The following is a 10629-nucleotide window of genomic DNA, read 5'->3' as shown; positions in this document are numbered from 1 at the left end:
AATGCTGAAAGGAATCCTTAAAGAAGAGGAAGAAGAAGAAGAAGAAGAAGAAGAAGAAGAAGAAGAAGAAGAAGAAGAAGAAGAAGAAGAAGAAGAAGAAGAAGAAGAAGGTAAAGATACAAATTATGAACAACAAATACACATCTATCAACAAGTGAATCTGAAAATCAAGTGAATAATCTGATGAACAGAATGAACTGGTGATTATAATAGAATCAGGGGCATAGAAAGGGAGTGGACTGACTATTCTTGGGGGCGGGGGAAAGGAGCGAGGGAGATGCGGGAAGAGACTGGACAAAAATCGTGCACCTATGGATGAGGACAGTGGGTGGGGAGTGAGGGAGGAAGGTAGGGTGGGAACTGGGTGGAGGGGAGTTATGGGGGGTAAAAAGAGGAACAAATGTAATAATCTGAACAATAAAGATTTAACTAATCAAAACAAAACAAAAACAAAACAACAAAATGACTCAGATGATAGAAGTCACCATTACTATGTCAAGAGAAGACTAGCTCTCTTTGCCCTAGTAGAAAAAAATTTGATCCTGTGTAAGGAAAGGATTTAGGTCTTGATTCACTCTCCTGTCCAAAGGGACACTGACAGCTTTGCTTGTGCACCAATCCTCCACCTATTATCACAAGGTTTAAAAATGTCTACTTCTGATTTCAAGCCTGCTCATCATTTGAATGCACAGAAATGTCTTTCAGGTCTTGGAAGGTGGACATAGGAAGAAAAGTGAACACAGGTTATGGTGGCAAGATAATTACAGTCAAATGCAAAGTTAAAATTTCCCATCAAGTGCTATTTTCTGCCCTGTCTTTCCTCCATCCTGGCCTCTTACCTATACAAAAGTTGAGATTTCCCATCAAGTGCTATTTTCTGCCCTGTCTTTCCTCCATCCTGGCCTCTTACCTTGTACTCCTGGGCAATCTCCTCCATGAGGAAGGTGTGGTGACCACGGTGCTCTTGGGACCGCTCGCAAAGCCAGCAAATGATCTTCCCATCTTCCTGGCAGAAGAGCAGGAGTTTCTCTCCATGGTGCACACAGAGATCTCTCTTTTGCTCCTCCTCTGGGCTCAACTTGACCTCCCTGAGCACCTCCACTATGTTAGCCAAATGCAGACTAGGCCGCAGGTTCTCAGGCTGGTAACTGATCCTGCACACGGGGCAGCTGCTCTCTCCTTGGCCGTTCACGGACTCCTTGTTGTTTGCAGTGATGCAGGCTTGGCAGAAGCTGTGCCCACAGTCCAGGCTCATGGGTTCTGTTAGGATCTCCAGGCAGATGGGGCAGGTCATCACCTCCTTTATGTTCCCCAGGATTCCTGAAGCCATCGCAGCTGGTCCCTGTTCCTTCCTACCTGTTCTGAACTGAGGCTCCTCTTGTTCACTGATCTCTGCCTGATTGGAAAGGTTAAAAGGGGGCAGAGTCAGAACAGTGGGAATAAATATTGTTAAATGTATAGAAATCAAAGACAGGGAAAGAACAAATATGGGTACATAAAAGAAGAGGTAGAGAGACAAAGAAAGGATCACAGTGACCTGGCAATTTTAAATACTTCAGTTAATTTAACATGACACATTTCATTTCTTTCTGTGCAATGGTTGTTATTGATCTTTACTTTTACTGAACAAAAAGATGGTCTGAGGTCCTTTATACAAAGAAAAGATGTTTGCATGACCCAACATCTCTCCTTCTTCTTTCTTATGCCAGACACATCCTAAATAATAAACGCACCAAACCACTTTTGAGTCTGGGCTTTTACACCCACTCTTCTCTCAGTAGGCAATGCTGCCCCTGGTATCAGTAGGATTCCTTCTCATACTTCAGTCAACAATCTCCTTCCATGTTCCTTTATCAGAAAGACCTGTTCTGACTTGCTTATTTACAGTGTAATGATTGCCATCATTTTCTGTGTGTTTAAAAATATTTCTTTTACTATTTTGACATGATATGTGACACTGTGTGTACCTGGCAAGAGCAAACCCTTTATCAGATCTGTACATAGAGATAGTAAGTGACTTACAAGGATCTTATTTTCAATACACAGAGTTGCAATGAACCTAGTATGTTCAAGGTCCCTATCGGGGGTCTGTTCCTACATTATTGAGTTAATCAAAGGTGAAACTTAGGAATTCTGAGAATTCTTGTGTTGATAAATGGTAACATTTCGCATTTTCCTGGAAATTTGCCAATGACATTGATAGGAGCTTCATGGTGTGTATGTATGTTGATGGTAAAGGGAGATAGGAGAAATATACATTAGAATTATGCAAGTAACATATCTGAAAAATTAGAAATTCAGATGAAATAGATATCAGTCTTTGGAAAGAAATCTCAAAATATTAGGCAAGGTCATTCAACTAATTTTTCTTTTTTTAATGTATGTTTTTATTGATTTCAGAGAAGAAGGAAGAGGGAGAGAGAGACAGAAACATCAATGATAAGAGAGAATTATTGATAGGCTTCCTCCAGCAAGTCCCACACTGGGGATCGAACCTGCAATCTGGGCATGTGTCCTGACAGGGAATCGAACCATGACCTCCGGTTCATAGATCAATACTCAACTACAGAGCAACACTGGCTGAGCTCAACTAATTTTTCATCACTACAAATTACATGCTAATACTAATACCCATAAACACAAAAAATGAGTCTGAACAGAGAGTTCAAACCACTATGACCCTGACATTCACTTGCAAAGTACAGCAAATTATATGCAAGCTGATGTGACAAACAATACTAGAGAAATGTGTGTGTTAGGAAATCAAATAATGGGGACAGGTATAGAGCTATCCAGAAATTCTAACTTGAAAACATAAAGGTTAAACTGAAAGCTGAATATTATGGAAATATGGCATATGGGAGAGAAAAAAAAAGTATTAGGTAAAGGAAATGACCTGTTCATTGAAGACACACCACCTTGTCTGATTTTGAAAATGCCAATGTCGCTGGTGTGAGAAAACTGCTAGGCTTTTGGTATCACATGAGCCTGTAGTGATAATGACATATGGCTCTTTGACAATTCACCAATTTTCTAACATTTCAGACACTTTTCCAAGAGTAAAAGGAATGGTCAGTGTTGGGCTATGAAATATTAGATAGATTCAGTAGAATTGAGAGGATGAGTAGGATATAAGCACAACTTCCAAGGAGACATGATGATAGTTTTCAGTACAAGGAGGTAAGGGAATGGGGAGCAGGGGGCAAGAGTGAAACATAGGAATAGGTAAGAAGAAAAGACTGGCAGTTCTATTATATACTTTGTAACAAAAGGGCAACATCAAGCCTGGGCTCTTTCTTCCCATAGAGGTAATATTGGATAATTCTTCTAATAAGTTGGCTTTTTGTTTTTGTTTCTAGAGAACTCATGAGGCTACAATAAGATGGTCAGCTGCCTTCAAGGCCACATTGTTGATAGCAAAATGAGACTGATGTGAAAAGTCCATTAGACTAGGTGGACTTCCCATGGACCTCAAGTGCCAGATAACAAGCTTAGACTTCATTTTCCATAAGGGGATTGTGACATTTTAGCCACCTGTGTCTCTTTTAGGCCCTTGGACATTATGCTTACTGGCTTTCACAACATAATTTGCACTGTAGCTCTAGGCTTACATACTGTTGTTGGTTTCTCACACATCCACTAAGTCTGGCTTCTCAAAAGGCTGAGAGATAACAGGGATGAAGTACTTTCTATAGCACTGAGAATATCATCACTAATAGCTCAGCTAAGGAAGCCAATGTCAGCATGCCCAGTCTCCTGTCCTATATCTCCAGCTCAGCTAAGTGACCCTGGCAGGTAACTATCAGGTCACATAGATGGTAATGACCATTTAAATTAGAAAGGATGCTGGTGGTCTGTTAGGGAAGGTATTATAGAGTGGTGACACAGGGTTGCTCATTCTCCCACCTGGACTCAATATGGCCCTGTGGCTACAATTTAGGCTCAGAACTCTCTAAGGAACGCCAAGTAAATAGGACTATGAAGCAATAAACAAAGAAAGAAAAGATCTCAGTAGATATCCATGTCTTTATGGTTGCCAAAGTTTGAAGGTTAAAGAAAGATCTGCAATGAGATAATTTTTTCCTTTGCTTTGTGCTCAGAGGGAAAAGTTATAAAGGCTACATGGAGATGAATTTAGACCCGCTAGCACTGTCTACTAATGCCATGTTCATCATACATGAAGGGAACCTGATAAGGAATGAGGCCGAAGGAGAACAGAAGTGTATTCCAGCTAGTGGGCCAGATACTGAAAACAGCTCAGAGGCCACATGCAGTTAGCCCCTGGCTGCAGAGATGGTGGTACAGATCATTTTATGGCTCCAACAAAATCCAAACAAGGTGTAAGAGCCTCCAAATATTTCTCATCCTATCCAAGATCTAACAAACTGAGACCCACCAGGAGCCTGTAGAGGAGAGAGGAAAAGCATGCATGCTGCCTTGGGGCTGCAGAATTTATTTTTATGGTGGGGCTACAAGGAGCTAAGGTCAGAGTAGCTGCTGCCTCAGGACACAGAAGACGAAAGTGAAGAAGAACTTGAGTCCTCACACGTGGAGTTTGACTTCACCACTACCTAAGCAGTGACTCTGTGGGTCCACAGCAGGCAGGGAGATAGATATGGGAACATGAGTGGTATCTATGCTGGAGGGATATAACAAATGCCCACGTCCATCCTTGAGGACCGAGAGGTTTGTGGCCCACATCAGGCTCCCTAACTCAGTGATGGTGATCCTATTGAGCTCGGCTTGTCAGCATTTTGAAAAACCTTAACTTAACCCTGGTGCTGTGTCACATATAGAAATTTTTTGATATTTGCAACCATAGTAAAACAAAGACTTATATTTTTTATATTTATTTTATATATTTAAATGCCATTTAACAAAGAAAAATCAACCCAAAAAATGAGTTCGCGTTTCACCTCTCACACGCGTGTCATAGGTTTGCCATGACTGCCCTAACTCTTGCCAGAGACCTGAGCTCAAAAAATGTCTTCAAAAACCAACAAGGCTTATGCCCAGGAGCACCACAGAGGTATAGGGAACAGGAGATTCTCCTCTTAAAGGGTTCCTAAACAGGACTTGATGGACTGATAGTATTTTCACAAGGACCCACTCAAAAGCTGAGGTTTGAGAATTGCCTCGACTACTGGTCAGCAAACTCATTAGTCAACAGAGCCAAATATCAACAGTACAACGATTGAAATTTCTTTTGAGAGCAAAATTGTTTAAACTTAAACAATATAGGTAGGTACATTGTTATTAACTTAATTAGGGTACTCCTAAGGCTTAAGAAGAGCCACACTCAAGGGGCCAAAGAGCTGCATGCGGCTTGCGAGCTGCTGTTTGCCGACCAGGGGTAGACCATGTGTGAAGGAGATCTCTTTCCTGCTGGAGGAGTGGAAGCCTGTTGGACTCGCCTGAGGCAGAGATGTGGAGGTGGGGGTGGCATTAGAGCTCCATCCTCTATCTTGCCATTGCAGGGCTCCATTTCCCTATAACCCAGGGGTGGGCAAACTTTTTGACTCGAGGGGCACAATGGGTTCTTAAACTGGACCCAGAAGAAGGAGCTGCGGCCCTGTTTCCCGACATTGCCATGTTAACACTGCTGCTGGTGAAGGAGCAGAGGAGAGAGCAAGAGAACCCTCCGCTCTTTTGGCTCCGTGGGCCGGATAGAACAGCCAAAAGGGCCAGATCCGGCCCACGGGCCGTAGTTTGTCCACGGACCGTAGTTTGCCCACGGCTTCCAATGCTCCTGAGTGTACATGCTGCATCCCCCTGCTGCTGCTGGGCTGCCAAAGCTGACAGGAGAGGGCCCATGCTTCATTCCCCTTGCAGGGCCACCACCCCTGAGTGCTAGAACTCTTGGGGGAGTTCATTAATGTGGTGCAGATTAAAACCTTGATGGAAGGAGGTGGGGTAGAAGACAGAAATCTGTATATAGAGGAATAGGAAGAATTGCAATTTTCTGAGGTTCCCAAGTATAAGGATGCCAAGAATAGGTTCATCTTTTTAATGATGGTTATTTACCAGAAGAGGTTTCAAGGATGTTGGCTAAACCTTTTATAGGATTTTCGCAATTTATGGAGACACTAGCTGCCGGGTCAATTTGTTTCAAAGAAGTCATTTGGGTGCATTCTATAGAAATTAAGAGTTTTATACCACAGGTGAATTCATTTGTTATTGCGATCTTAATAAAAAATTTACATTCTTCTGTTTTGAGGGACCTGGAATAGCCCCTGAGCATTCAGTTAGTATACATCAGACATGGATCTTGTCCCCAGTATAAAAAACAGATATATCATCTCTGAGATGAGGGAGGAAAAGAAAGTACACATCAAAATCTAAGTAACACAGAGATCAAGGTACAAATTGCTCAAAGGTGAAATAAAGGTGGACTTCCTTTTGAAAAATTACTAACTCCTTTTCCTAGCTGCACGCAAAGGGAAAAGTGAGTAAAGAGTCAATATAATAACAGAGGAAGGGAATGTGTAAGATGATTCAGAACTGGTTCTAAAGCAACAGAGGACACCAGAGAGTCATAGGGGGCATTGAGGTAACTGAGCCATGGCCCTCAGGAGAGAATAAATTCCCTCTTCTTGGACCTCTAAGAGGCAAGTGTCCACATGGGGACTGTCAGGTCAAAGGGAAGCCCTGGAGCGGATGCATGCCACTGCAAGGCAGATGGTGATGGAGATAATGGACCCTCCCTGATTTCCTAACAGGTCAGCATGCCAGACAGATGGCAACACAGATACTAGTTCCTTCCTGGAATATGTGACAACACCCCTGGCGGGAACTTCCTCAGCTCATGCCTCCTCCACCGCCCCTCACTAAACAGCTGTATAAAAGAAAGTGCCTCCCTCCCTGTTGGCACGAATTCACTGGCCCTGCCTTTGGGGCTCGTAGGTCTCACCTGGGAACAGGAACCAGATTAAACCTTCTCTTTTCCTCCTTTCTGATTGACTCAACTCTTTGTTTTCCTGTGTCACGAACCTTACAGGGACTACAGAGACGGGCAGCAATCTGGTCATCCAGCCTCTCTCATCAGGCTGGCCAAAGGTTGATCACTTATCAGGAAGGTTGTGAAAGTGAGGAGGAAACTGGTCTTGCAAGGTGTGTCTGGCCATAGAAACTGTGAGCAATGCACTGCCCTGAGAGGGGGAGGGTTGTTATGCTGGAGGGACCATAGGATGTGGCCTGACTCCTGGGGGCCTTCCTGCAGGCCAAGAAGGGGGCAGGGGGCATATCTGCAAGACAAAGACCCCAGCAGGATATATATAGACAGGCTCTCTGCATGTTTCTTCACTCTGATTTGGAAATTATTCGCGGAGACCACTAGTGAAAGGGGTCCCTCCCTTTCTCTAGGAAGCCTGCTTGGTATTTCTGTGCTCTTCTGTAAGAAAAGCTTCCCAGAAGTTACCAAGACAAGAGTAAAGGATCAGCATTCAGGGAAGGGGTGTCAGTTGTCATGTCCTGTATCAAAGGTAGCAAGAAAGAGCCCCTGAAGCAGCCTAAGAAACCAGCTAAGGGGATGGGTGAGGAAGATAAGGCTTTACAATGGCAAAAGGGGAGCAGACAGCAAAGGCCAAGGGGAAAGCCACCCTACTCCCTCCCCCTGCCCCCCCGCCACCAAAAATAAACACACACTTATGAAATGAAGGAATCTGGCCAGAAATGAGCTGTTCCTTGTGCCTGGGGCAATGGTGATCCTAAATTCCATTCCTGTCTTAACATCCGGATTCCTTATGATAACATCTGTTACCACATACAGCTGGAATGAAGAAGTGTTGTCTGTGAGCTTATTGTGCATTTAAGAATAAAGGTTTGTAAAAATAAATACATAAATAAATAAATAATGCTAATTGCACAAAAGAGTAAGGGACCAGCTTCAAGAAGTTCTGATCCCTGCAGAGCCCCTAAGAGCCCGCCCCTCCCACAGGCCTCCTGATAAGGGCTCTCACTCCTGCTGGCCTCACCAGGGGCTTGGGCTTTATGAAGAGGGAGAACAGGGCTCATCTCACAGGCTTCCTGGAGAACAGGAGGGAGGGATTTGCTGTCTGGGAAAGGAGTATTCTGGCTCACCTTGGAAAGGTAGAAAGCCAAGACTACAGAATAGGGAGATGTTAGGTCGGAGAGAGAGCCCAGGATCAGATACATGCAGACCTGTGACGAGATAATGGACTATCCCTGGCATTTCTAACAGATCAGCATGCCAGACACAGATACTGGCTTCTCCCTGAATCAACATTGATCCCCACACAGATACTGACTCCTTCCTTGCTGACCCCCTGCAGCTGAAACTTCCTCAGCTGAATACCTCAGTTCATGTCCCCGCCCTTCACCCAACCACAGTATAAAAAAAGCGCCCCCCTCCCTGTTGGCGTGAATCACATGCCCTGTCCCTGGGGGTACTTGGGTCTCCCAGGGATGCAGAATAAACTTTCCTTCCTTCCTTTCTTTTCTGATTACTCGGCTCTATTTCTTATGCCACCTCCTGAGCCACGTAATCTAACGGGAGAAATTGAGGTAACTCAGCCTGGCGAAATAATGGCCCCTTCAAGAAATAAATAAGACTGCTCTTTTAAACAGCTCCTTCTCTAAAGATCACTCTTCCCCCAGACACAGTATTTTGCTTTTCTGCCACCTCAGCAGAGACAGTCAGCAGAGCAGCTTCAGAATCACAATGTAAGACACCAAACACAGTCAGTCTGCTCCCCCAAAGCCTCCTGTCCTTTGTCCCCACAAACTGCCCCACTTACTTTCAGGAAATATGCTGGAGTTTTAATTCAATGGAGGAGATCTGCTGTAAGTCTGGTCAGTATTCACTCACGAAGCTAGTGACCAGCTCTCCACAGAAGCCGAGTGAGAAATGAAAGTTAAGTTCATAGGAGTAGAAATGAAACAAAGGAAGCAAAACAGAAACTTAAGAACAATAACAATGGGAGGTCACAACATAGGACACTTAGGGAAGTCAATGCTTCAGTATGTTCTTATGTTTTCATCCATTTTGCAGATTAGTCTAGCAAGAATATTAAAATAAGAAGAATGTAAAATCTAATGATACACTTCACAGCCTTCCTAAATACTTAGTAATTTCAATTTAATTCTATACCTACTAGTTAAGCTTATCCTATTTTCATGTCCTGAACTACTCACTAAGGATAAAATCATGATCCATTTAGTCTGGGTACCTGCCCTCCATAATGCCGAGTGTGATGGGAAGATAACCAGTGATAGAACTCTGATATTTGAGCTGAATGGTAGTATCTGTCCTTAGAATTTTAGGAAAAAATGTTCTTTTTAAATAGCAGCTACTAAGAACTTGTATTTAGAAATTTTTTTAACCAATTGAGAAATTTTTTCTACAACACATTAAAATCTGATCTAGCCCTTCAGTTAACCACCAGTTTTTGTTTCTGACCTAGAAACAAAAGCCTTCCAGACATAATGTGGTACATTTGTGGCAGTGACATGTTACCAGCAACTGGGAGGTGGGAAGAGGATGGAGGTTTAGACATGGTGCTCTTCAAGGGGAACCTTTCTCCGGAAAACACTCACACCTCCGTAAGTGTTCACTTTCACCACTTCTTTGGGAAACACTTGGACCTTTTGCACCATCAATCAAAGCAGAACTGAAAATATATCCAAATAAATTTTAAGTACAATGTATGCATTGCAAAGTACTATAATAAAAATAAAATGGCAATAAAATAAAAATAAGTGTAATTTTTTAAAAGCAGAACTGAAACATTTCTATTTCCTCTATATATTTTTGTACCCTATTATCAACCTTCTGAGAACATGTTTCAGATGCTGTAGCTATAAGTTGGTGGAAGCTCCAGACAAGGGTCCCTGACTGACAAACTGCAGAGCTGGGCAATCTCCACACATTAATTCACAGGAGACATGGGGGACATCTGAAATGTTGATGTCTTTTAAAGGAAAGCACAGGCATTTTAGTATTGTTTGTAACTATAGTTCAGTAAGGCAACCTTGCCTTAAAACTCTTCTTGATTCACATATGTCTGTGAGGCAGGAGCTGCAATTTATATAGATGCATTTGGTGACCCATATTGACAGTTTACATTTCATGGGTACGAATGAATTCATTTCTAACAACACATAAACTCATGATGGTTTGCAAGTGCAATGATAAGTGTGTAAATTTTGCACAAAGTGCGTTCTGAGACCTTTTTCTCTAAAAATTATTTTAAAAATATTTAAAAATCAATAAATCAAAGGGTATTGTTAGCATTTATGTAAACTCTTTTAAGAAATTTTAACCAACAATTCTTCTCACATTCTGTGTTGTTCCTAAGATGTATTCAGATACCTACCTCAATGTCTGTTTCTTATCTACACCACCACACTCTAACCACATTACTGCCTGCGCCCTGTGCTATTTTCAGTCCAGAAACAGTTAAAAAAATCATAGATCTGAAGTCAGAGAACTTCTTTCCAACAGGAGATGTGGGGACTAAAGGGAACACAGAGCCCTGAGGAGAATGTATTATTCCCTGGGCCTCAGAACATAATATTCTGGGATGTTGACCACCGCAATGTGCTTAGCTCTGGAGATGACTTTCAGTGATGGGAGAAGCATAATTTATTATGGTTTCTTATTTGAAAAAA

The 10629-nt window shown here is 42.6% G+C and overlaps 1 protein-coding gene across 1 annotated transcript in view; it reads right to left on the bottom strand.

The window, feature by feature from the left end:
- The window catches only part of LOC102753236 (tripartite motif-containing protein 5), a 22661-nt gene extending 13814 nt beyond the window's left edge, over nt 1–8847 (bottom strand). Inside the window, exons 1-2 of the mRNA XM_006767924.2 lie at nt 8757–8847; nt 911–1396 (exon numbers count right to left, since the gene is read on the bottom strand). Coding sequence (XP_006767987.1) covers nt 911–1330 — 420 coding nt within the window. The 5' untranslated portion in view covers nt 1331–1396; nt 8757–8847. The remainder of the gene's footprint in view (nt 1–910; nt 1397–8756) is intronic.
- Nucleotides 8848–10629: the final 1782 nt, after the last annotated feature.

This window comes from Myotis davidii, unplaced genomic scaffold (assembly GCF_000327345.1).
Source record: "Myotis davidii unplaced genomic scaffold, ASM32734v1 scaffold2363, whole genome shotgun sequence".
Taxonomy (NCBI): Eukaryota; Metazoa; Chordata; class Mammalia; order Chiroptera; family Vespertilionidae; genus Myotis; species Myotis davidii.
Note: the sequence above shows the minus strand (reverse complement) of the source record. Positions and strands in the feature narration are given on the sequence as shown.